The 27803-nt window shown below is 35.8% G+C and overlaps 1 protein-coding gene across 1 annotated transcript in view; it reads left to right on the forward strand.

Moving 5' to 3' along the window:
* The first annotated feature begins 435 nt into the window (after nucleotides 1-435).
* Nucleotides 436-27803, forward strand: part of RADX (RPA1 related single stranded DNA binding protein, X-linked) — a 62970-nt gene continuing 35602 nt past the window's right edge. The window contains exons 1-9 of the mRNA XM_082864629.1: nucleotides 436-1117; nucleotides 8613-8755; nucleotides 9906-10098; nucleotides 20443-20551; nucleotides 20752-20843; nucleotides 20951-21073; nucleotides 24081-24185; nucleotides 25543-25707; nucleotides 26894-27054. Coding sequence (XP_082720755.1) covers nucleotides 475-1117; nucleotides 8613-8755; nucleotides 9906-10098; nucleotides 20443-20551; nucleotides 20752-20843; nucleotides 20951-21073; nucleotides 24081-24185; nucleotides 25543-25707; nucleotides 26894-27054 — 1734 coding nt within the window. The 5' untranslated portion in view covers nucleotides 436-474. The remainder of the gene's footprint in view (nucleotides 1118-8612; nucleotides 8756-9905; nucleotides 10099-20442; nucleotides 20552-20751; nucleotides 20844-20950; nucleotides 21074-24080; nucleotides 24186-25542; nucleotides 25708-26893; nucleotides 27055-27803) is intronic.

A 27803-nucleotide genomic window follows, 5' to 3' on the forward strand; every position in this document is an offset into this window, starting at 1 on the left:
ACTCCTGAGCTATGACTACTTGCCTCCCGCTTCCAGCCACATTCTCTTTTCTTGCCTCTCTGCACCCTCCTTTCCAGAAGAGCCACGAGGCCTCCTCCCCCTCCCTCTTGCTACTTTGTTTTGGAAACCATGGCGACCAACGCTTTTCCCGCTTCTATCCTGGCAAATGGGCGGGCACTAGGTTGGACGACCCAGTACGTATCCCCGGAAGTGACTGACTAGTAACAGTGCGGGGAGACAGAAACGTGCAGAGCGAGGAGCGGAGCCAGAGAGCGGACACGTGCAGAGCGAGGGGCGGAGCCAGAGAGCTGACGCACGCCCTCCTATAGGCTTCGTAGCTCCTCGACTGGGCGGAGCTTTACCAGTCAGCCCGGGCAGAGAGCAACCGTCGCGCAAGCGCGCGCTCTCATTCTCTCAGCCTCTGACGGGGAAAGTTAGGTTTTGGGAGCGAAGAGGGTACGCAGTCACCCCGCCATGTCTGGTGAGTTAGGTCAGCCGCAGGAAGGCCCGTCACATTCTGGGCTCTATCTGCCGAACCCTGAGGGAAATGAGGCTGAGGTCCAGAGAAGTGTGAACCAAAGGGTCGGTGCCCCAAGGCGCAGGTCCTGGATCCAAAACGTTCTTGAGCAAATAACGAACTCACCTCGCCGGTGTAGCACCCCGTCGGAGGTGGTGCCTGTCGCTGTTTTGGCCGTCCAGAGGTACCTGTTAGAGGGTGAGCCACGCGACATGGAACATAAACCTCCGCTTTATTGCTATGATGTGACGATCTCGGACGGGGTGTTCCGTGAGAAGTGCTACCTGGACCCCAGGCTGAATTTTCTCGTATATAAAAATATTCTCAAAGTTGGCATAGAAGTGAAAATTTCCAGAGTCTCGTGTATTTACAACGAGAAAAGATTAGGCCAGGGGATCCTGTGCATAGATAACGTCCACTGTGGGGAGCCCCTGGACTCTATTTCTTTAGAAATTCCCTTCAGAAATAGAGCGCACCGGGAAATCCCGGAGAGGCCATTAAGAGGCGGAAAGAGCCATTACCTGGCCCTGTGGAATAACGAAGATCCATATGGAGATATCTGGTTAAGCAACAAGCGACCTGAAGAGCACAATTTTAACGGTAAGTAATTGGAGGGAACGACGGAGGGGTTAAGGTTTTCGGGAGCTTGCTTTAATGGGAAAGGAAACGAAGGTGCTTTGGTATTGTTAATTATAAGCCGGGAGTGGTAAGAGACAAGCTTTGATGGGTGACGGGGTTCCAGCTCGCGTCTTGCTTTGATTGTAAAAGTGGTCATTCAGGAAATGTCCGAATACATCTTAAATTTAATCTGACGAACGTAGTGATGTTGCAGTCAGTATTCCTCATGTGTTCGTTATACGTTTGACTACAGTGGAATTCATCCTAGTTTTAGTCCCATTCCAGTCATGGAAGTAGTACTTTCTGTGTTGGTTGGAAAGTGTATAGATTTGAATTCGGCATAAGCGTTGTAAATATTTGTGGTTTTGCCTGTTTTAACTGTCGTTCAAAAAAGGATGTTCCGTGATTTATTCCTTAATAATTCACATTTAATGAAACGCCATTTTCTATACCTTTGAGTGTGGCAGTTATGTAAATGTTGTTTTTTGAATGTGTGATTTTGTGGGAAAGCTTGGAATTCTCATTTTTATGTTTCTTATTACTTACCATGAACAATACTAACCTGAGAAGTTCAGTTCTTCTGTTTCAGAAGTAGGAAGTTAACCTGATAATGCTAGCTCGTCCGTCATCAGCAAATGCTCTAAAATATATTTTTATCTGTAAGAGATGGAATAAGGGGAATGATAGTACTACAGTGAGAGGCCCGCGTACCGCAAAAAAAAAAAAGTGTAAGACCCAAGTACAGTAAAGTGTTGATGACAAAATATAGAAGTGGGTATATTGGTGTTCTTCTCAGGTTTGCTGTATGTTTGAAATTTTTAATAATAAAATGGGTGGAGTAAGAGACCCTTTTTGCCTTCTCGTATGCCTTCCAACTTTTCTCTTAAGATGGGGAAAAATGAATTATATTACATTGCATGATTTGTTATTTCCACTTCTCTCAAACATCTTTAACGTACATCTTTTTATACACTTTTCCATAGTATGGATGTACCATGATTTATATAACCATGCCCACATTAATGGGTAATTTATAATTTTAGGCAGTTATTGGTTTTTCAGTTTTAAATCCAGTGCTGAGCATCATTAAGATATACCTGTATTTGTTCACTATGTGCAAGTATTTCTGTTGAATGGTTGGCTTCCTAGAACTGAAATTGCTGGGTTAAAGACTATTTGACTTTTTTAATTAAATGGATATTGACAGAGCAGCTTCTTAAAAGGTTGTGCTAATTTACATTACCACTAACATATATACGACAGTGTCCAATTCCCTGTACTATTATTTTAAATTATATGTTTTGACTTTTTCTAATTAATTTGTAGGATTTCTTTGCTAATGGGTATTAAGTTTTGTCTGCCGTATTTTGCAAATTATTTTCTCCCACTCCGTTCCTCTTAGTTTTGTGGTGCGATTTTGTGCTTTTAAAACTTTTCTATTAGGGTGTACACAGTAAAATAGAAGAGTCTTAAATATACAGCTATCTATATATATATCTGTGTAACCACCCTCCTAGATCAAGATATAGAGCATTTCAAGAACCCCAAAAGGCTCCCTCTCCTCGTTCAATATCCTATTCTAAAGGTACCAATACGATCTCAGAGGCAGCGGTTTAAAAGGGAAGTTAGGGGAATTCCCTGGCGGTCCGAGTTAGGACTCCGCGCTTCCAGTGCTGGCGGCCAGGGTTCGATCCTTAGTGGGGGAGCTAAGATCCTGCAAAGCTGAGGGCGCAGCCAAAAAAGTAAAATAAAGTAAAAAGGAAGTTAGACTGTGCCACTCTCCTGCCTAAATCATTACAGTAGCTCCGCACTGCAAGAAAATCTAGACCTACCCAGGTCCACGTGGCGCTACGGCGGTTGGCAAACTGTCTGTAAAAAGCCGGATAGTAAATCTTTTTGTCTTTGCGAGACCTATGGTCTCTGCTGTAGCTGTTAAACTTTGCCATTGTTTATGGAAAGCAGCCACAGAAAATATGTAATTACATGGGTTTGGTTATGTTAAAACTAGAACTTTATTAACAAAACCGGGGAGCAGCGTGGATTTGGCCTGAGGGCCGCAGTTTGCGGAGACCTGACCTACAAGGTGCCCTTACGCGCCTTTCTAACCGCTCTCCTCCGCCATTTTGTTTTGGCCACGCCAGCCGCCTTTTAAATATTTAAACCTCCAAGCTCTGTCCTGCCCTCAGGTACTTTGCTCCTGCTTTTTCCTCTTTCTGGAAAGTTCCTTCCCATCCTCAGGTTTCAACTCAGATATATAAAATATATTAGAAAAGGGCTCTCTAAAATATGCATTCCTTCCGCATTTATTGTTATTACATCACCGTGCAAATGCCTTTCATAGAAGTGGTAACACACTGAAATTATTTTCTTTTCTTTCTTCTCCCACTAGTTTGTAAGATCCAGGAGGGCAAGCACTCTTTTTTTTTTTTTCCCTCACTGCTGTGGGCTGTTTCTCCTATACCCAGAACAATGTCTGGAACATAGTAGGCATCCAATACAGGTTCATTGAATAAAGGAATGAATGAAATGAATTACATTCCTGGATTTTCTAATGTTGAACCACTTTTGTTTCTATTTGGTCATGCTTGTTATTGTTATATTTGTATATTCAAGTGAATTTGGTCCATAAGTTTTGTTATTTTTTAGGAGAGTACTATTTCAGTTCGATTTTGATATCAGGTTAATTAATATTAGCCTAGTAGGATGAGTTACCTGTTTTTCTGTACTTAGCAGAAATCATGTGTTCATTGAAAGTTTGGTAGATTTTACCCCTAAAACGATTTGAACCTGGGACCTTGGGCCGGGATTGGGAATTGGGAGAATGATTCCTTTTCAGTTTTTTGAAAAAGTGGTAAAACCAACAATGCTTTTAGTGCGTTAAAAGCATTAAAAAAGCACTCCCTGGTGGGCTTCCCCACCAGGGAAGCCCAGTAGTCTACATTTTTAAATCTCTGTCTTGTCAGTTACATCCCCTGATGCATTCCTAATGTTTGTGTCTTCACCCTTTTTTATGGTCAGCCTTGCCAGAAGTTTGTCTACTTTCTTGGTATTCAAAACTAACAAAAGACTTTTAGGGCTTCCCTGGTGGCGCAGTGGTTGGGAGTCCGCCTGCCGATGCAGGGGACACAGGTTCGTGCCCCGGTCCGGGAAGATCCCACATGCCGCAGAGCAGCTGGGCCCGTGAGCCATGGCCGCTGAGCCTATGCGTCTGGAGCCTGTGCTCCGCAACGGGAGAGGGCACAACAGTGAGAGGCCTGCGTACCGCAAGTCTATATTGGGGAGATGTTTCTACTTTATTTTTGCTGTCCTCTTTCATTCTTTTTACTTCCTTTGTTCTTTTTTTGGCGGGGGAGGGAGGGGTTCTACCTTCTTGAGTCCAATGCTTGGTTCATTTATTTCCTTGTTTATTTCTTCCAAAAGCTTTAACAGTTCTGAAGTTTCCCATGAGTACTGCTTTGGCTGTATCCCCCAGGTTTTGAAGTATAGAAATTTCATTATTACTCCTTACTCATATTTTCTGATTTTAAATTTGAGTTCCTCTTTACCCCCAAAAGGTTAGAAAAAGCTTACTTATTAGACATGAAGTTACTTATTATATGAAGTTTTTAAATTAAAGTATTCCATATCCTTATTTTATAATCTATTTTATTTGCCCATTCCTTTGAGAGGAATATTGGCTTCTCTTTATGTTGGTGGTTTTGTTCATTTCTCAACATCTAAGTTTTCGATTTAGATGTTGCTGTAATGTGTAAAGTTTCATAGCTTGTTAATATCTTGGTCGATTTTACTCTATCAATATAGAATGTATCTCTTAGTCCCCCTTTTTTTTGGCCGCACAGCACCACATGGGGCATCTTAGTTCCCCCACCAGGAATGGAACTCGTGCCCCTTGCCGTGGAAGCACAGAGTTTTAACCACTGGACCGCCAGGGAAGTCCCTCTTAGTCCCTTTTTGGCTCAAATTATATTTTGTATATTTTGATAGTACTGTTTACCACTTCCACTGTCTTTTAGTTAGCATTTAGGGCAGTGATTTTCAAACATGACTGGGCATCCATATCGCCTCAAAAGTGTTTTAAAATTCAGATTGCTGCACCCCATCACCAGTTTCTGATTCAGTACAACTGCCCTAGAGTTTACATTTCTTTTCTTTTTTTTTTTTTTTTTTTTTTTTTTGCGGTACGCGGGCCTCTGCCCCACCAGGGAAGCCCTAGAGTTTACATTTCTAACACATTGATGCTACTGGTGCAAAGGCCACACTTTGATAACCACTAGCCTAGTGTATGTATCTTGGTTCATCACTTTATTTCCATTTTGTTTTAGGTTTCTTTCTACAGCCAAGATTTTGCTTTTTGACCCAAACCAATTCTTTTTCTTTCAAGAGATGAATTTAATCCAATTAAATTTAATGTAATTAATGATTATACCTGTTCTTGCAGTCCTGCTTTGTTTAGTGTATGCCATGCTTTATTTTTTTTTACTATTTTTTTTTGCTTTCACAGGATTAAAAATTTTTTTCTTCTAGTGCTTTAGATGTAATATATTATATTTTTATTCTCTTTAATGTTTTAACAAAATCATTTGAACTTACGTTTTATGTCAAGCTCCAGAATTATTTAGAATTTATAATATTCTCCTCCTGAACAAGACAAGAGGTTTAGGACTCTACTTGATCATGATGTAATTTGGCATACTGCTACATTGGATTTGCAGGTATTTGATTTAGGATTTTTGCCATCATAAATGTTTTGGGTTTATAGTTTTCTCTTTTGTACTATTTCTGTCATAATTTTTCAGGATTTATCTAAGTTTATAAAATGAATTGGTATAATTTCTATATTTTATTGTGCTCTAGAACAACATAGTTAAGAGAAAGAGCTATTCTTTGAAAATTATTAAAATGAAAATTGTTAAAAACCATATAAACCTGGTGCAATTTTGGGAGGTCATTATTTGTGAACTTTTTCATTTTCTTGCATGGTTATTGACCTGTTCCAGTGTTCTTCTGTTCCTTAGGGCAACAATATTGGTAATTCATATTTTTCTAGAAGATTATCTATTTCACTGATAGTTTCACATTTAGTGATATATAATTATATATAGTAATCTTTAAGTTGATTTTCTCTATGTTTATAGTTGATCACATTCCAAACATTTTTTTGTTTGCTTTCTTCATGGTTGCACTTATTAAAGTTTTACCTTTTTATTAATTTTTCCAGGGAATTGGATTTGCCAGTTATACTGTTTTCTAATTCATTAGTTTCAGTTTTTAATCTTTATATTCCTTTCTATATTCCTTAGATTTATTCTTTTGCAGTGGTTTTCACTGTACGGTCCAAGGACCCCTAGGTGTTTCCCCAAGATCTTTTCAGGGGATTTGCAATGTTAAAAGTATTTTCATAATAATAATATTAAGGCTTTATTTATCTTTTTTTACTCTCATTCTCTCAGAAGTATAGAGTGGAGTTTTCCAGAGGGTACATGTCATGTGACATTGAAACAGACTGAATAAATGCCAAAGAAAATATGATTTATCCAGTTGTCTTCTACTAAGATAGACACTGAAGAGATTTGCAAAAATGTAAAACAATGCCACTCTTTCCACTACATTTTTGGTTTTGGAAAATATAGTCATTTTTCAAAAATATACCTTTTTATTATACATTAACAGGTTTATTATTGTTGTTTTAAAGGAATTAATGAATATTTTAATTTCTTAGTTTTACTTTATAGTATGGTAAATATGATAAATATTACCCACATAAACAAAAGCTTTTTGAGGTCTTCAGTAATTTTTAAGACTGTAAAGGGGTCCTGGGACCACAAAGTTTGAGAAACACTATTGTATTGCTTACTAACTTTTTATATTGAATATGTAGTTTATTATTATTTTCATTCTTTCTTTTGATAATGAACCCACTTATTTCTATGAATTTACACAGATTCCTCATTGTCTATGTATAACCTGTAATTTTTTTTTAGATTTCAGAGATATGTATATTCTATGAAGTTAATGAGTTTTTTTGTTTGTTTGTTTGTTTGTTTTTACCCAATCTGGGAAAATGTTAACCAAGCACGTATCTGATCATGGCTAACTGTCTGGACTCAATTGTAGCAGAAACAGTGGCTCTTACAACTGTGGTTTTATAAAATCATGTAGCTCTTGAATTTATTCCGGCTGGTAAAGGTGGTATATGTGCCTTCATTGATGAAGAATGTTCCACATACCTTCTAGATAATTCAGAGGTGATCTACAATTTGTTTGACCATATTTAAAAGGAAATCACTTAATTACGTCACATCAAATATTAGGATCTGTGATCCTGGGCTAGTAATGTATTGGGAGAATCTGGAGGGAAATTTACACAAGATACCCTAATACTGAAAATAGTGTAGGGGGGCAGTGTTAATGGTACAATTGTAGTTATAAAAGGCCATTTAAACTTTTATTGAAAAGAAATTACAAGAATGGTTTTCATGCCAAAGTTGAGTAGGTGATACATTATATAAATAAAAATGGAAGTGGAGGATGCCTTAAAGAAATAAATATTGGAAAAAATACAAATAGACATTTTAAAAGTTGGGACTGTGGGCTATGAGAGAGCAAAATGTGGAGAAAATTGCAGATGGAACCCCTCTTAACCAAGGAAGAATAAAATTAGAAATACAAGTTAATCTTTTAAAGATGGTGAATAGCTTTTAAGCAGTTTTGGCACTTGCTAGCAGGTTTGGAGATTAAAACATTTCAAAGTAAATTATATGGCGTATGAGAAGGTAATATGTGCTATGTAGAAAAATAAAATGGGATGGAAGATAAGTAAGGGGATCAGTTTTCTATAGGGTGGTTATGGCTAACATCACTGAGAAAGTGACCTTTGAGCAAAACTTGAAGGAGAAGAGAAAGTCACTCGGGTATCTAAGAGGAAATCACTTGGGTATCTAAGAGGAAGACATTCCAGACCCAGGGCACAGCAAGTGCAAAGGCCCCGTTACAGGACCATGTCTGGAATGTTTGGGAAATTTCGAACTTATACATATGAGACTAAGGTGAGGGCAGTAAAGAAATATATCATGAAACAATTCTATAAGTTAAATATATAAGTGCCATGGAAAATATTCCATGGCATTGAGTTTTTTCTTAAGGGAGGTAAGTTTCGATCCAAGTCTTCCAGGAAGTAATTACACAGTTTGATGAGGTAGAGGGCATTCCAGATGGAACATTCCATCTAGATGTGTTAGTTAACATAGGTGTTTACCTATATTCTAGTCACATAGTAAGTCATATATATATTTTAGCTATTATTATTAGGGATAATATTTATTACTAAGTTTTATATGTGAGAAGTATACAGACTGGTTTAGCTGGTGAGAAGGAGTTGCTTTGGGTATGATCTGGCTACCATTTTTAACCAATAAAATAGAATTTTGAAATTACCATGACATGTTTAGTAGGATTTTTTTTCTTTTTTGTATTCTAGATACCAGAATAATTTCCCTTTCTCACCTTGAAATGACCTGGTCTAACATAAGGAATTTTCCTGCATTGCTTGTGAGAATCTTGCATAAATCAAAACTGCGATACTATGGAAAACCCAATAAAAAGATGATTGAGCCATACCAGGTATAAGTAGTGATAAGATATTATATGTTAATTTAGCACTCATAAATTATAACTTACAGACCTGACTCTTTATTAGGATAATTTATGTTTAAATAACATATTTTAAAGTTCAACTTAATAATTTTAAAAATGAACAAATATATATTTCAAGGTATTTTTCTATGTAGTTTCTTATAGAAAAAGAAGTTCTTTCTGTATTAGTGCCCTTTAGTTCCCTTGATCCAGCTGGTCTCCTTCACACCTTTTTCTGTATCTTCAACTTCTTCTTTACTGTGCTTTCTACACCAGCATATAAATATAGTCTAGTTTTCCATTTTAAAAAAGGAAAAAAATCTCCTTTGACATCAGGACTCCTGTATTCCCTCTGTCCTTCTCTTCAGGCAAGCTCCTTGAAGTAGTCTACACTATATGTTTTCACTTTCTTGCCTCCCTTTTACTTCTCAACACAATTAGTTTGACTTTTTGCTTCAGCTGGTAACTCACCAGAGACCTTCTAATTGTCCAATCTATCTGACACTTTTCTGTTATCTTGACACTCTATGTCATATGGTGCTGATTTCTGTCCTGTGTTTTTTTTTAAACTTAACATTTTACTGTATTTCCACATGTTATCAAGAACTATTTTAGGTGCTTTATTAAGCTTTTATAGTAAAAGTTATACATATTTACAGGGAATTTGGAAAATGTATAAAGATATATAAAGTTGATAAATAATATCAAGCCAAATCTTAACACTCAGAGAGAACCACTGTTAATATTAAAGTGTATTTTATTCCCCTTTTTTATATGTGTATATCATATATATACACATATCTGTGATATCATATGTATGTCATAGATAGCACATCTATGCATATATGTATGCCTATCATATATTACATATAACTATGGCATATATCATAGTAAGTTATCTTACAAAATGGGAATCATATTGTATATAAAATTTTGTATCATTTAACATTTTCTTAAGTATTTTCTCATATTACTAAAAATTCTTCATTTATAACTTTTCATCATTATAGAGTCTCTCATATCATAAATTATTCAGTGATTCTTCTATAGTTTTGCTTCCTCATTCTTAAAATAAAATTTGAACACCCTGTAGATTAAAGTAACAAATATGCATGTGCTTTTACTCTTTTTTAACTAGACCTTTTTGGAAGTTGCTGACAGTTCAGGCGCTGTGTCAGTGATTATGTGGAATGCCCTGTGTCCTGAGTGGTATAAAAGTTTGCACGTTGGTTTAGTTCTTCTGCTTCAAGATTATTCTATTAAAAAGAGTCACCCCCTCAGGATGCAGCCTCTCCCTGTGGATCCACAGATCAAACTAATTTCTACAATGGGTTAAGTATTCAATGAATTTGTTATTTTATCGCTATTTTGTTTGTATAAATTTGCAAAGTACCATATCAGTCAAAAGCCCTTAAAAATTACTGAAGCTGTTAGAACCTGACAGACTTTAAATTCTTTTGTCCATAAAAATTTTTGAGCAATCACAATAAATATGTTTATTTATTATTGCATTTTTTAAGAAAAATCATCTGAGATATATATTGTTGATTAATGAATGAGTGCCGCTTGGGATGTACTTATTTTCTTTCATTTTTTGTATTAAAATATTAAATTAATGACTTGAAGATAATTTTTGGTACTACGAGGTGCTATTTGAAAAGGCTTTTGTCAAAATTTTATTTTGAAATAATTTCAAACTTACATAAAAGTTGAAAGGATAGTATGAAGAACTCTCATATACCTTTCACACAGATTCAACAATTGGTAACATTTACCTTTGCTTTGTCATTCCTCCACTACATATATATACACACATACACACACACATATGTATTTATCACCTCTGAACCGTTTGACAGTAAGTGGCAGCCATCATACATACCCCTTTACCTCTAAACACTTCAGTAATATTTCACTCTATATTTCCTAAGAACGAGAACATTCTATTATGTAATCACAGTATAGTTATCAAAATCAGGAAATTTAAAATTGATATTATACTATTATCTAACCTATGGTCAATATTCAAATGTTGCCAATTGCTACAATCTTGAAAGGGCTCTTCCTGATTAGTATTGAAATCACAGTACTGACATCTTGGCATCATCCTAAATATTTTGGGAGCATTAGAATTAATATAGTAAGTGATTGCTTTAAGATGTGGATGTGGTTTTTTTTGCATTTCCCTTTTTCAAAATTGTAGGACACATCATTCAACAATTTTAAGCATTGTTTTTGGCTTGTCATAGTTTTATACTGGACCTTTATTTCTGTGTATTCTGAACTCCCTAGCTGACCCATTAAGCTTAATTATGTAAAGAATGTTCAAATAATGAAGCCTTTGTTCACTGTTTACTGAAATATATGTTTAGGAAAATCTCATATGATTCTCTATTAAAATCTTAAGCATTTGGTAGACATCAATCTTGCTGGATGAACAGGTCATTACTTAGATAGTTTGGTACAACCAGTCCATAATCTCATTACTCTTTATTACAGGAGAAATTAAACTCATATTGCTATTGAGACTTAATTAAGAAAATGTAGTAAAATTTGGCGAGAGGAAGCTAATTCAAAATGTGTATTATTGTGTCTGCCAATTTATAAATTCTTTCCCACAACCAAGCATCTCCAAGTGACAAAATTGCTTTAGTAAAAATTGAGACATTCTTTGTCAATAACAGATAAAGTAAGTAACTTTGTCAATGTCACATAATAAATCACTGGCGTAGTGAAAATTGAAACCTAGTTTTCCTGATACCTAATCTAGTGTTCTTTTTACTAAATACAGTGTTTTCTGGTGTAAAGAAAATTAATTTCTATCACAGTTTTTATGTGTCTGTGGACAAATCTAGAAATGTGTCTGTACTAATAGCTGCTTCTAAACCTTAAAAACATATGGAAAGTGGGACAATAGACAGCATGTGAAAAGTAGATACAGCCATTAGAATGTAGCAGTGAAACTGATTGAGCTGTATGCTACCTCTGCTACATAGAATTATAGGGCCAGATTTTCATAATGGAAACTCTCTTTTTAGGATATGAGAAGCTATTTACATTTTCAAGTGAATAATTGCAAATATAGAAATCGTTTTTAAAGTGAGAGCCTTGATGAGAATATATTGAAAACGTTCCTTTTAGCCTTTACAACAGTCTTACTTATTAGTGTTAGCATCAGTCTCTGTTATCCCATACCTTTTTGATAAGTAATAGGACTTTGTTCCTCTTTATCAGGGGTCAGCAAATTATTTCTATAAAGAACCAGACAGTGGGCTTCCCTGGTGGCACAGTGGTTGAGAATCTGCCTGCTAATGCAGGGGACACGGGTTCGAGCCCTGGTCTGGGAAGATCCCACATGCCAAGGAGCAACTAGGCCCGTGAGCCACAAGTACTGAGCCTGCGCGTCTGGAGCCTGTGCTCTGCAACAAGAGAGGCCGCGATAGTGAGAGGCCCGCGTACCGCGATGAAGAGTAGCCCCCGCTTGCCACAACTAGAGAAAGCCCTCGCACAGAAACGAAGACCCAACACAGCAAAAATAAATTAATTAATAAACTCCTACCCCCAACATCTTCTTAAAAAAAAAAAAGAACCAGACAGTGAGTACTATAAGCTGTGCAGGCAGTATAGTCTTCTTCACAACAACTCAGCTCTGCCTTTATAGAGTGAAAGCAGCCAGAGATAATATGTAAACGAATGGGCTTGGCTGTGTTACCGTAAAACTCTATTTGCAAAACACAGGCATCCATCTACAGGCCATAGTTTGCCAAGTCTATGTGTATAAGTAGATGTCAATACTGGCTGTACATTTGTATCACTTGGGGAGCTTTAAAGAATCATGAGCACCCCACCCTCAGAGATTCTGAATTAATTACTCTGAAGAGGGGACCAAGACATTGGTGTGTCTCTAAAACTCCTCAGGTGATTCTAATGTACAGCCAGGGTTGAAAACTATTGATATATGATCTTTTAAAACCTCAGTATGATTAATGATCTTTTGAAGGGAAAAAAAGTTTTGTAAACCATGCTAGGCACAAGGGACACAAAGATAAGTAATATAGAATTCTACCCTTAAAATTAGTCTAACAGGGTAACATATGTAAAATGAACAAATTACAGTAAAATGAAAGACTGCTGACAGTAAACAGTAAGAAAAAAGAATGAATGGAAGGGGAGAGGAAATGAACAGAAATTGAGGAAAGAATGAATGGTCTGGAGAGTGGGAGAATGGGTTGAATTGGAGAAAGTATAAGTGAGGGTTAGGAATAATAGCAGGGTAGTTTAAATGTTATGAGAGGAAAAATGAGAAAGCGTATGTAGTTGGGGCCGGTTTGGTCAGTTTAGGAATAAAGATCTGATAGCATCACTGCCTTCTAGGTGTCGATGTTGGAAGACAAATTATTGGGGTAATTTAGCTTGGTTTATTTTTTCATACTTACACATATAGTTCCAAGTTATACAAACTAAGATGCAATTTTTAAAAAAACTAAATAAATGGAAGCTTATAAAGATGAAAATTCTATTGCAAAAAAAAAAGGACATATTTGCTGGTAATGTATGCTTTGTATATTGCCATTTTGTATATCATTCTGTCCCCGTATACAAAATAGTATTCAGTTGGCATACACAAATAATAAACCTTTTAAAGTCTTGAGATTTTCAGACTGTATGGCATAATACATATTGAGATAATAGCATCAAGTGTTTTTGGTTTGGGGCAAAGGAGGTTTTTAATTGATTCAAAATCCTAGCATTTTAGAGCTGGGGGCGACCTTGAATATAACTGAGTAACTATGGCTATGAAAGTGCTTTGTAAAATGCAAACCACTTTCTAGGTGCAAGGTGTAATACAAACCTTCCTCACTCATATATGAAAAGGTAAAAGTGAATTTTCTAGTCACATGGATGGTAATAGGCAAAAAAAGAAAGCAATTATTTTCATCCTGGTTAAATCTTTGTTTGCTACATAGCAAATTCTTAGAAAAATATTACTGGCATTAAAGAAATAGAAAGCCCAGATAGTTCTATAACTGTTAAAGAAAATGAACCAGAGGTTTAAAATCATCTCACAAAGAAAATACCAGGCAGGTACCATTTTACAGGCAAATTCTAGCAAACATTGAAGGAATGTACCATTCCAAAACTATTCCAGATAATAGAATAAGAGGGCATACTCTGTAACTCATTCTTTGCTACCAGTATAACTTTGATAATCAAAACCAAACAAGAATATTATTAATGAGGAAAATTAAAGACTAGCTTCCACTATGAACATATGTACAGATATTCAAAATTGAAGATTAGCAAACTGAATTAAGTTATATGTGGAAAATGATCACACGCTATGACTAAGTTGCATTGTTCTCCAGCAATGTGAAGTTGATTTTACATATGAAAATCTGTAAGTGTCACTCACCACACAGATTAAAGAAGGTCATCCTAATAGAGGCACAAAACACATTTGCTAAAATTTTACACACATTCATAAATTTTAAAAAGAAAATAGCGAGAAAAGGAACCTTCCATAATTGATAAAGGATGTTTGCAAAGTCAAAACATAACAACAAGCACAACTTTTTTTAATAAATTTTTAAATTTTATTATTTTATTTTATTAATTTATTTATTTTGGCTGTGTTAGGTCTTCATTGCTGTGCGCGTGCTTTTTCTCTGATTGCGGCAAGTGGGGGGCTACTCTTCGTTGGGTGTGCAGGCTTCTCACCACGGTGACTTCTCTTGTTGCAGAGCACGGGCTCTAGGTGCGTGGGCTTCAGTAGTTGTGGCACGTGGGCTCAGTAGTTGTGGCTTATGGGCTCTAGAGTGCAGGCTCAGTAGTTGCGGCGCACGGGCTTAGCTGCTCCACGGCATGTGGGATCTTCCCGGACCAGGGCTTGAACCTGTGCCCCCTGCATTGGCAGGCGGATTCTTAACCACTGCACCACCAGGGAAGCCCAACAAACACAACTTTTAATGGGGAAAATTTAGAAACACTCCTTTTTTAAACAGGGAACATTGATGGTTTCCTATTACTATTTCTGTTTAATGTTGTACGGGCTCTCCTAGCCAATGTGAGAAGATAAAATCCATTAAAAGCATAAGAATTTTTTATTGAAATATAGTTGACATAGTGCTGTACAATACTATCTTAGTTTCAGGTGTCCTACATAGTGATTTGACATTTGCATACATTATGAAATGATCACCATGATAAGTCTAGTAACCATCTGTCCCCAAAGAAAGTTATTATAATGTTATTGACCATATTTCTTTTATTGTATATTACATTCCCTTGGCTTACTTGTTTTATAACTGGAGGTTTGTACCTCTTAATTCCCATCACCTATATCATCCCCCCTCCCCTGGCAACAGCCGGTTTATTGTGTATCTGTGAGTCTGTTTTTCATTTTGTTTGTTGGATTGTTTTGTTTTTAAGATTCCACATATAAGTAAGACCATATGGTATTTATCTTTCTCTGTCTGACTTATTTCACTTAGCATAATACCCTCTAGATCCATCCATGTTGTCGCAAAGGCAAGATTTCATTGTTTTTAATGGCTGGGTAATATTCCATTGTATGTATATATAGACTACATCGTCTTTATCCATTCATCTATCAATGGACACTTAGGTTGCTTCCATATCTCGGCTATTGTAAATGACACTTCAGTGAACATTGGTGTGCATATACCTTTTCGAATTAGTGTTTTTGTTTTCCTCAGGTAAATACCCAGAAGTGAAATTTCTGGATTATATGGTAGTTCTATTTTTAATTTTTTGAGGAACCTCCATATTGTTTTCCATAGTGGCTGCATCTATTTATAATCCCACCAACAGTGCACAGGGTTCCCTTTCCTCTACATCCTCTCCAACATTTGTTATTTGTTGTCTTCTTTGATGATAGCCATTCTGACAGGTGTGAGGTGGTAGCTCATTGTAGTTTTGATTTGCATTTCCCTAATGATTAGTGATGTTGTGCATCTTTTCATGTGTCTGTTGGCTATCTGTGTGTCTTCTGTGGAAAAAATGTCTATTCAAGTCCTCTGCCCATTTTTTAATTTGGTTGTTCTTTTTCTTTGATGTTTTTTGGAGTTCTTTATCTATTTTGGATATTAACCCCTTGTTGGATTATCATTTACAAATGTCTTCTCCCATGCAGTGAACTGTCTTTTCATTTTGTTGATAGCTTCCTTTGGCGTGCTAAAGTTTGATGTGGTCCCATTTATTTTTGCTTTTGTTTCCCTTGCCTGAGGAGACAGATCCAAAAATATATGCTAAGACCAACGTCAAGGAGCATACTGCCTCTGTTTTCTTTTAGAAGTTTTATGGTTTCAGGTCTTACATTTAAGTCTTTAATCCATTTTGAGTTTATTTTTGTATATGGTGTGAGAAAGTAGTCCAGTTTGATTCTTTTGCATGTAGCTGTCCAGTTTTCCCAACATCATTTATTGAAGAGGCTATTTTTCCCCATTGTATATTCTTGCCTCCTTTGTCATAGATTAATTGACCTTATAAGCATGGGTCACCAGGGCTATATGCTCTAGGAGTGCCCCCTCTGTGGGTTGTGTGGGCCCTCCTGTTGTAGTTGACTACTCTGGGCATGCTGGTAGGCGGGGCAGCCCCGGGGAGGGTGTTGAGTGGGGCCATGGCTTGTGCCATCCTGCTGGTGGTTGGGGCTGGGTCACTACAGGACTGGCTGCTTGGTGTTGGGGGTGTCCCAGGATCCGTGCTGCTCAGCTGGTGGGTGGGTAAGCCCCTGGAGCTAATAGGCTAGAGGAAGGACTCCAAATTAGCATTTGTCAACACCAGTGTCCTCCTGGTAGGAGTTCCCCAAAATGGCTGCCACCAGCATCTGTGTCCCCAAGAGAGTCCCAGTTGCCTCCTGCCTTTCTAGGAGGTTCTTCAAAATTAGCAAGTGGGTCTGACCCAGTCTCCTTTAAAACTACTACCTACCTCTGTGCTGGAACTCAGAGTATGTGACATTTTGCATGTGCCCTTAAGAGTGGAATCTCTTGTTTCCTGTAGTCCTCTGGCTCTCCTGCACATAAGCCCTGCTGCTTTTCAAAGCCAGATGTTCTGGGGGGCTCATCTTCCCAGCGCAGGACCCCCAGTCTGGGAAGCCCAGTGTGGGGGGCTCAGATGCCTTGTTCTTGGGGAGGACCTCTGTGGTTATGATTATCCTTCCTATTAGTGGGTCACCGACCTGAGGGGGGTGCTTCCTGACTATATCATATCTCCACCCCTCATATCTGACTCATTGTGGCTTCTTCTTTATGTCTTTAGCTGTGGAAAATCTTTTCTGCTAGTCTTCAGGTCATTCTGTTAGGTAGTTTCTCTGTAAGTTGTACTTTCGGTGTGTCCACGAGAGGAGGTAAGTTCAGGGTCTTCCTACTCCACCATCTTGGCCACCCACCAAAGGCATAAGAATTTTAAAGAAAAACACAAAACTGTCATTATTCACAAATTAGATCTTCTACAAAGAAAATCCAAAATAACACAAAGTATTAAAAATAATAAGAAACCACAACGTGGTATCGCCTCACACTGGTCAGAATGGCTATCATCAAAAAGACTACAGATAATAAATGCTGGAGAGGGTGTGGAGAAAAGGGAACCTTCCTGCACTGTTGGTGGGAATGTGAATTGGTGCAACCATTATAGAGAACAGTATGGAGGTTCCTTAAAAATCTAAAAATAGCTAACCATATGATCCTGTAATCCCACTACTGGGCATATATCTGGAAAAGACAAAAACCCTAATTCAAAAAGATACATGCACCCCAGTGTTCATATCACCACTATTTACAATAAGCAAGACATGGAAACAAGTACCCATCAACAGATGATTGGCTTAGATGTGGTATACATATATATATATATATATATATATATATATATATCAATACAATGGAATATTACTCAGCCATAAAAAAGAATGAAATATTGCCTTTTGCAGCATGGATGGACCTAGAGAATATTATACTTAGTGAAGACAGAGAAAGACAAATATTATATGATACCACTTATATGTAGAATCTAAAAAATAATACAAATGAATCTATTTACAAAACAGAGACAGATTTACAGACATAGAAAGCAAACTATGGTTACCAAAGTAAAAGGGAGGGGGGGAAGGATAAATTAGGAAAAAGGGATTAATAGATACAAACTACTATACATAAAGTAGATAAGCAACAAAGATTTACTGTATAGCACAAGGAACTGTATTCAGTATCTTATAATAACCTATAATGGAAAATCTGAAATATATGTATAAATATATATTTAGAAATATATTTATAAATTAATATATGTATATATACTTTATATATATATATAAATAAAGCTGAACCACTTTGCTGTATACCTGAAACTAAAACAATATGGTAAATCAACTATACTTCAATAAAATTGAAAAAAATAGGGAATTCCCTGGCAGTCCAGTGCCTAGGACTATGCACTCTCACTGCCGAGGGCCCAGATTCAATCCCTGGTCAGGGAACTAAGTAAGATCCCACAAGCTGCATGGTGCAGCCAAAAAAGAACAAAAACAGAGAGAGAGAAAAAAATAAGATACTGGCAAAGCTAGCTGTAACAGCAATATACCAAAGTCAGTTGATTTTGTACACTCCAGTAACAAAGAGTTAGAAATTATAATTTTAAAAACATAATTTACCTTGTCAAAAATAACTATAAAGTATCTAGAAATAAATCTAACAGAAGATATGGAAGACCTATTTGGAGAATATTTTAATACTTTTCGAAAGACACTAAAGAGTCCCTAAATAAATGGAGAAATATCCCGTGTTCCCAGGCAGGAGGTTAGTCTCAGTTTCATAAGTATGTCAAGTCCCCCCCAAATTGATCTATAAATTTAGTGCTATTCCATCGGATTATTTTTTCTGGAACTGACAAACTGATTCTAAAATTTATGTGAAAGCATACAATTATCAAGAATAGTTAAGACACCTCTGAGGAAAAAGAATAAGGGGCTGAAGAGAGAATGAGGACTTGTCCTACAAATATCAAGAATTATTATAAAGTATAACCATGTAGTATTGGTATAGATATAGACAAACTGACCAGCAAGTCATAATACAAAGTCAAGAAACAGCCCTAGACGTATAAAACTTTGATATACAACAGATGTGCTGTGCAGATCATCAAGGAAGGAAGAGCCATTCAGTAAATAGTATTGAGACAATTGATTATATATGAGAAAAAAATTACATTATATCCCTAACTCATACCGTATAAAAATAAATTTCAGGTATATCAAATACTTAAATGTGAAAGGCGAAACTTTTAGAAGAACTTATAGAAAGTATCTGTTTGACTTTGGGATAAGGAAGGATTTTTTGGATAGGACACAGAAATGGTAGCCATAAAAGAAAGATTAATAAACCTAACTACATTAAAATTAAGAACTTTTGTTCATCAAGAGACAGCCCCCCAAAATGAAAAAACAATCCAAAAACTGGGTGAAGGTATTTGCAATGGTATAATCAACAAGGGATTAGTATTCAACATATATAGAAACAAGTAATACAAATAAATAAGAGAAAGACAATCCAGTAGAAAAATGGGCAAAAATATGAACAGGTATTTCACAGAAGAGGATGCATGAATGAACCATAGGTTTATGAAATGTTGTTGAACATAATTAGTAATAAGGGAAGTGCAAAATAAAACCACAGCAAATTGTCATTTTCTGTCATTGGACTGACAAAAACTAAGAAATTTAGGGATTTCCCTGGCGGTCCAGTGGTTAAGACTATGCACTTCCACTGTAGGGGACACAGGTTTGATCCCTGGTCAGGAAACTAAGATTCCGCATGCCGCATGGTGAGGCCAAAAAAAAAAATTTTTTAACAGTACCAAAATTTGGAGAGGATGTGGCTCAGTGGGAATTCTTGCACATCACTGCTGGAACTGTTAATAGTTTAAATAAATATTTAATATTCAGTAAATATTAGTAAATATTTATTAATAAATAAATAATAAATACTACTTTAGGATAGTTTGAAATTATCCTATAGGGTGGAACATTTGCATATTTTACAATCCAGGGTTTCCCTCCTGGATATAATACCTTAGAAAGCTTTTGCCTGTGTGTACAAGGAGATATGTAGAAAAAGCTCATAGTGACCATGTTTGTAACAACAGAAGCTGGAAATAATCCAGATGTCCAGCAATACAATAAAGAGTAAATAAAATTGTAGTATATCAACACTCTGGAACGTTATTCAGCAGTAGAAATGAGAAAAAAATTGCTACATGCAGCTGCATGGATGAATTTTAGTACCATAAAGTTAAGTGAAAAAAGTAGCCCTAGAATACTGCATTATGGTAAAATTCCATTCATTTAAAGTTCAAAAACAAAGAAATTCAAACAGTATACTATTTGGGCAAGAACACATAAGTGATAAAAAAAAAACCTCTTTTTTAAATTAAGTATATGATGAAACACAAAATTTAAGGTATGGTTAACCTTTAGTTGGCGAGATAAGTGGATGTGATAATGTCGGAATAGGTAGAAGAAAGCTATTGATAATGATCTAGTTGTTAGGTTTAGTGGTGGGCTCAAAAGTGTTCAATCTATTTTTTGCTGTGTGATTTATATGCATATATTATTTTATATGTATTAAATATCATACTAAAGTAATATATTTGTTTTTCAGAAATCTGCCTGAACCTTCGAAATCCTCCAAATAATATAATTATCATTCCAGAAAAGCAGGTGAAACGAGAATGGAGATTGCCAAAATTAAACCACCGTTTTGTCACAAGGTAAAATAGCTTCTTGTAAAATATCTCAAATATTAATTTTTAATGTTAGTTAATGAAACAATGTATTGTAATTTGCTCGGAATCTACCCAGAATTATGCTGTAACAGTTAGATAGATGTGCATTTTCACAGTCATATTTGCAGAACGCTTTTTCACTGTTTAAAAATACAATATCTATTTAATAATTTTGCTTTTTTTAGATCCGAACTGGATGATATGCCAGAAAATAGTATCTGTGATGTTATTGGCGTTTTAGTTTTTGTAGGAAGAGTCCAGCGGTTAAAAAAGAAGGGTAAGCTTTTGATATTGAAAGTCATAAAAAGTATTTCAGTGAATAATTCTGTGTTCATATGTGCATTATCAGTTACCTTCATTTATTCTAACATTCTATCCATATAGAAAGCCGTGAAGATTTTTGGTCATATCGCTGGATTCACATTGCTGATGGGACTTCCAAAAAACCATTTATAGTGGAACTGTTTTCTACATCTCAGCCAGAAGTCTTTGAAAATATTTACCCAAGTACTCAGTTTCAATATTTTTATCATTTTGTTTTTGGAAGTGGGGGCATTGACTTAAAAAAATGATAGAGGTATACTGACTTACTTACAGAATGCCATGATATTGAGTTAGCAAATTCAAGCAGTCTGATAGCATGTTTAAGTTTTTTCTATATTAATATTATAATTGGTATTAACAGATATTAACCACCTTCTGGTTTTCTATTCAGAATTAATTTGGGATTGAAACTAGTTTTTCAGAAAACGGGTGCTCTTATCAATTCCCATTTTTAGCATTTTAGACATAAAACCTTAAAATTCGGTGAAACTAAAACATAGATAGTCCGTTTCCTTTGTATCCATTTGGAAATTGACTTAGTAGACCCCATTAAACACAATGAAGGCTTTACTAATGTAGAATAAGTAGTAGAGGATTGGGATACTGTGTAATTAAATAATGGCAGTGGTAAGTATGATGTCATTTGAGTATGGAATTAATATTAGGTTGGTGGTGTTAAACCAGCTGGTCAATATTTTACTTAATTTGGTGTTGATTTTTTCCACTACTTTTATTTATTTGAAAACATTTTAAGTATGTCCTATTATGTGTTTTATATAACAAGTTAGTCTTTAGATCTACTATGATAAGGATAAAAGTATATCTAATACTTTTTAACAACTTCAGTGAATTTTTCCTTATTTGAATTTGTAACATAAAGCTTTTTTAGGTATTGGTGTGCTATTTTCCTATTTTCCAAATGATTATGTGAATAAAATACTGATTGTTAAGTGCTTGCCAACATTGGAGAAATTCCCAATCTTGACTACATGTATTTTTTTTAATGAGCAACAAGATAGAAATTGTGGAATATCAGGAGACCTAGAGACCATATACAGGGCTGTTCTGCTACCCCTTTATTTTCTGTTGTAAAACAGTATTACACACCATTCGGATATTACCTCATTAGAATCCACCCTCTGCTTGTGAGATTAAATTTTTTAAATATATATGAGTAGAACTGAACATCACCCCAAATGTCTTTGGAGGAGAGGGCAGAAAGAGAGTTTTGGCCAAAACCAAGGCATGGGCTTCCAAGGTAAGTGGGGCCATGACCTTTCATATAACTTCTCTCAGGTCACAGATGATTGGTAGTGATGATCCCTGATAACAATTTAGATGGGCTTTAGGGCCAGGTCCCTCTCTCTTTGTAGCCACTTTAAACAACAAACTGACACAGGTTTTGGATAACGATTTTTCACAGAAATGTTGCCATCCATGCACATTCTATTTCTTGTGAAAATGTGAAATATATCTTTTAAGAAAGGTTTGTATGGGCTTCCCTGGTGGCGCAGTGGTTGAGAGTCCGCCTGCCGATGCAGGGGACACGGGTTCGTGCCCCTGTCCGGGAAGATCCCACATGCCGCAGAGCAGCTGGGCCCGTGAGCCATGGCCGCTGAGCCTGTGCTCCGCAACGGGAGAGGCCACAACAGTGAGAGGCCCGCGTACCGCAAAAAAAAAAAAAAAAAAAAAAAGAAAGGTTTGTATGGACCTTGGTGAGATTTACTCTAGTACAATAGTTGACAACAATCAAAATTCATTTTCATCTTTTGACCAAGAGTGAAGGAAAAAAATCATAAAATAAATGGTGAGTATTAAGGGGGCTTCAGGCCTATGAAGGGGAACATGACCAAGGGTCTTCTGGAATAATACCAAAATCCTTTGGTAGTAAGGCATCTTGTTTACTTTTGACTAAGAAAAGGGGAAGTAATTTTGAGCGTTTACTATATACCAGTTGCTCATAGATATTATCTCATTTTGTACTCCCAGTTACCTTTTAAACAGGTGATGTTTTTACAAATTTACGGGTGAGGAAACAAAGGTCCAGAGGGTTGTCAAACAGCCAGAAGGTGTTAGGTCCAAATATCTGATTTTTAACAACCATGAAATTAGAATTAGAAGTATTCTTATATCAACGTCTTTAATCATGAATACTCACATCTTTGTACAGTTTTTGAATTAAAGGAAAAGTGATATAAATCAAGAGAATTATTCTTGGTCATTTGAACAGATTTTCTTTATTTTCATTGCGACAAAATAAAGAACTAGTAAATGTGAGATATAGGAAACGAATTTATAGATATTATCATGCTCTAGGGAAATATTTATTCTCAAATGAGAGCTTACTGTTGATATGAAATTACGAGTATTTATATTTATTTCTTTATTTCCTAATTTGAAGACCGTAAATGTTTTGGCATGCAGTGGGTTAAAATTTTTAAAATATTGTTGGATAAGTAAACTTTACCTAAATAACCTGATAGTTGAAAGCAGTTGATAGCTTTTGAAAGTAGCTGGTCTGAAGACATTATAATCTCATTTTCAGGAATTCTTTTTAGTCTATCCAGTTGGTTAGCAAGGCAAACAGAAAATAGTAGGTGGTATAAGCCCTGTCCTTGAGACTTAAAGTCTAATTAAGATATGCACAAGTAAAACACTCGCATAAGCAAATTCAAATTAATATTGTGTAGCCCTATCTGATGGAAGGAGTCAGAGTAATTCAGGGATCAATGTTAGATTGGGTTAATCAGTGGAAGCATCATGGAGGAACTCAACTTTTTTCTCTGTAGGAAATAACTATTCACATTCAGTTGTGTGGCCAATTAGAAAGACTGTTGCAGTCTTCAACTGTCCAGCAAGCAGTGACTTCAGTTAGGTGCGGCCGTTGTACTTTCTAAAGGAAAAGTTAAGTGTTAGATCCTTTATTTAAAGGAAATGATTAAGTGTTAGATCTTTGTTGCTCCAAGTGTGGTCAAAGGACTGGCAGCACTAGTATCACCCAGGAGTTCATTAGCGGTGGAAAATCTCAGGCCCTACACTAAAACTACTTTAATCTGAATTTGCATTTTAACAATTGTCCTAGGTGATTCCTCAGTTCATTAAACTTTGAGAAGCACTCTGTTAGATCCTGATCTTGGTATTCCCATTTGAAATGCAGAAATAATTTCATAAGTGTTTTCATTTTCTACAGTGGCACCTTTCATGTGTACACAGTTGAAAGTTGTCAGAAATGACACTCAAGTACCTGAACTGCTTTACCTTACTACTACAAATGAGAGTCGCATGTTTATTACTGGTGAGCAAGTTCTTTGTATATAGTTTATTGGAAATCTAATGTATTTTCTCTTCATTAAATTAACTTTTCTATTATAAGATTCAACCACAAGATAGCTTTATTTTGAACTCCTTTCTCACTTATAAGAATGGTTTAAGAAAGAATATTTAGCCTATAAAATCTATTGCTTCCAGATTATTTACAGTTAGAGCAATGATTTCGTGACTTACTGAAGAATTTTGTTTATGTCCTTTGGTTAACTTTAATTCCTGCTTGACATAAGAAGTTAGATAACCATAAATTGCTTCATACATTGAAGACTGTTGGGCCCTGTATCACAATATGGATTCAATTAACAACAGTTTTAAAATATTAAATAAAACAAAAATGTGCATTCAATTTTGGTCCCCAGATCTCGCATTTTACTTATATAGCAAGAAAAGTCTCACTACTTATCTACAAATATACTATTTTTCTCTATTCCCTTGGATAAGGGGGGCAAAAAGATAAAAGTTTTCAGATGAGTGAGGGAGTACTATGGAATGATGTATTTACTAGAATGCTACCATGTTGGTAATTAGGAAATTTGTCAAAAGAAGAGTCCTAGGGCTCCCCTGGTGGTGCAGTGGGTGAGAGTCCGCCTGCCGATGCAGGGGACACGGGTTCGTGCCCCAGTCTGGGGGGATCCCACGTGCCGCGGAGCGGCTGGGCCCTTGAGCGGCTGGGCCCGTGGGCCATGGCCGCTGAGCCTGCGCGGCCGGAGCCTGTTGCTCCGCCACGGGAGAGGCCACAGCAGTGAGAGGCCCGCGTATCGCAAAAAAAAAAGAAGAGTCCTAGGAAGGATGTAACACACATCTTTGTCCATACCTCATTTTATAAATATGAATACTATCAGATCTAATATATACTAATAATAGCAGATGTGAATGACACTTTTAAGTACGTTTCAAAAACATGAACTTAAATGCTGAGCTATATTCATAGGCAATTTAGTTAATACATGATGTCATACCTTCAGGTTAAAACATAATCAATTTTCTAAGAAGATGCTAACCAGTTGGATAGTTAGCAAAAGCCAGACTATTAGTTTTCTTTTTCTTCTGGCTTTTCGGTGTCCTGTAGACAGTTACAGTTTAGTCCACGTAAACTAATATGTCTGATTTCCTTATTGACTTAGGATTTGTTAACTGATAATTTTCATATGCATATTCAGTATAATTATCTGCTACATAGTGAATAAGTTAACTTCTTGGTGCTATAAGAATGATTTTATATTAAACTGTTTTTATACCCAAAAAAGTCCAGATGGTTTATTACAGTGAGTTGTCTTTTTTTTTTTATTCCTCATATTTTTGCACTTTACCCTTCCTGCAATAAGATCATAGAGGCCAGCCGTATACCAACGATACCAAAGTAAAAAACTTTATTCGGTGGATTAAAACAAAGACCGATTCTGGAGAATTGAAGAACACTGTTATTGGTGGATATTACCCCTATCCACCAGTGCCAGAAACATTTTCGAAGTATAATATTTCTGTTAAAGGTACTGATGTAATTGCTAGTCCCTTATATGTTTATATGTGATATGTATGGTATATGCCATATCAGTTAGTCATCTTTAATGGGAGTGAGCCAAAGTGTAGCAACACTCACTGGTAATAATTTGGTCTTTATCAAGATCTAAAAACATATGTCATGACCCATAAAGGTTAATATTTTGATTTTATTAGACTGCAAGAAAAGAAGGAGTTTAAATAGACTATGACTAAATGGAGGTAATATCTTGATTTAAGGTCATTGAGATCAAATCTGAGTTGGTAGATCCCAACTCCTATAATACTACTTAGACTAAAGATATCAGAGGAGACACTGGACAATTTGATACCAAGGTACTGACAACTGTATTAGGCCACTCTTGTGGAATGATATATAGACATCCCTTGGTGTCCTCAGGGCATTGGTTCAAGGAGCCCCCATGGATACCAAAATCTGCAGATGCTCGAGTCCCTTATATAAAATGGCTCAGTACAATGAATACAGTAGGCCCTTTATATCTGCAGGTTTGCAAAACCTGTGGATATGGAGGGCCAACTGTGTATTGGATATAACACAATTGAGCTCTACCTTTAAATAAAAATGATACCAAAATCAGTGAGATTCAGAATAAGTATTAATGAGAGGCCTAACATTATTTTAGTAGAATTAAGATATGACAGTTGAAAACTTTAACATAAGTATATTATTTTTGAAAAGCTGTGGAATAATGCATGGTTTTGGAAAAAAGAGAAACTTTGAAATACTGATCTATCATCATCTAAATATTGACACCCTCCTGTACTTCATAATGCCAGCAATATGTAGTATATGCTGTAAATAGCATGTAGAATACAGAAAATATCAAACAAAATATGTGTTTCTATGCAGTGGCTAGGCAACGCTTTATAGTTTGAAGTATGATATACAAATTACGTTCAATATGTAAAATTTCTGTTTCAAATTAAGATGCCAGACTAGAAGGCTGTATCACAATTTAACTGACAAATGTGTTTTGCCAATTTTACCGAAATTACATAAGGGGTTGCCAAATATAAACACAAAATCTCACATATTTAAGTTATGTAGCAAGTTTATAATTTTCATGTTGTGAAATTACATTGCAAATCTAATTGTTATTTTTGTCATTTCAGTTCTTTAAAACTTACAGTTTCCTTGAAATTACTCTTTTGCAGTTGAGTTGTTCTTCACAGCTATAAGTGAAGTGAGGAAGGAGATTGAAGACTTGCAGTATAGGGAACAAAAGCGCATTGCAATTCAGGGGATAATTACTGTTATAAAGTATGTCCCCTATAACGGTGCAACTGAACGTGCCTCAGCATCTGAAACACTACGGGTATGGTGCCAGAGAATTAATAGTATATCTCTGAAAGCACTGTGTTTATAATCACAACTGGTATCTTGTAAATTTCATTCAGAACTCACATGTATTAACTCTTAATGATGTAAACCTAAAAGGAAAAAAATGATTTTTAGTTTGTTTCTTTTTTATGTCATTTATTTTGGAGCAGTCTGGGCTGCCCTCAAAACTTGGTATCTTGTTTTTGTTTTCTGTGTAATATGAGCCTATCATGATTGTCTTTATTTAAATTTCCAGGTGGTATATATGATTATGATTTTTTCCTTCCTTTTGTCTAGGCCAAAGTTATAGGCACACTCCCACCAGAAGTTTTTAGCTCTATTGTCAGTTTGACAGTTCTACCCAGGTTCTATAAGAGGTAGCAATGACTCTTGTAGGATAAATGCTACAGAAGAGGCCACTTCTAGAATCTAGGCAAAATCAAGACAAATAAGTTAATTTTTTCCATGAGCTTATCTTTTTAAAAGTTATTTCTAAGATTACTGTTTTTACGGAAATAAGCATCTAATCCAACTTTACAGTTATATTAATATAAGAAGGACTTTTATCTTATTAAAATATTTTAATAGCAGATGGATTAAGATAAATCAACTTTATAAAAGCATTGTTACGATTGCAAAGTTTTGTCACAACTCTTAAGTTATGAAAAATGGGTAAACTAAAATTATAGAGTCTTTTAAGAGAGAAATAATTTTTGTGAATCAGTTTTAAACGTTTTCTTCAAA

This window comes from Leucopleurus acutus (genome assembly GCF_964270905.1).
Source record: "Leucopleurus acutus genome assembly, chromosome: X".
Classification (NCBI taxonomy): domain Eukaryota; kingdom Metazoa; phylum Chordata; class Mammalia; order Artiodactyla; family Delphinidae; genus Leucopleurus; species Leucopleurus acutus.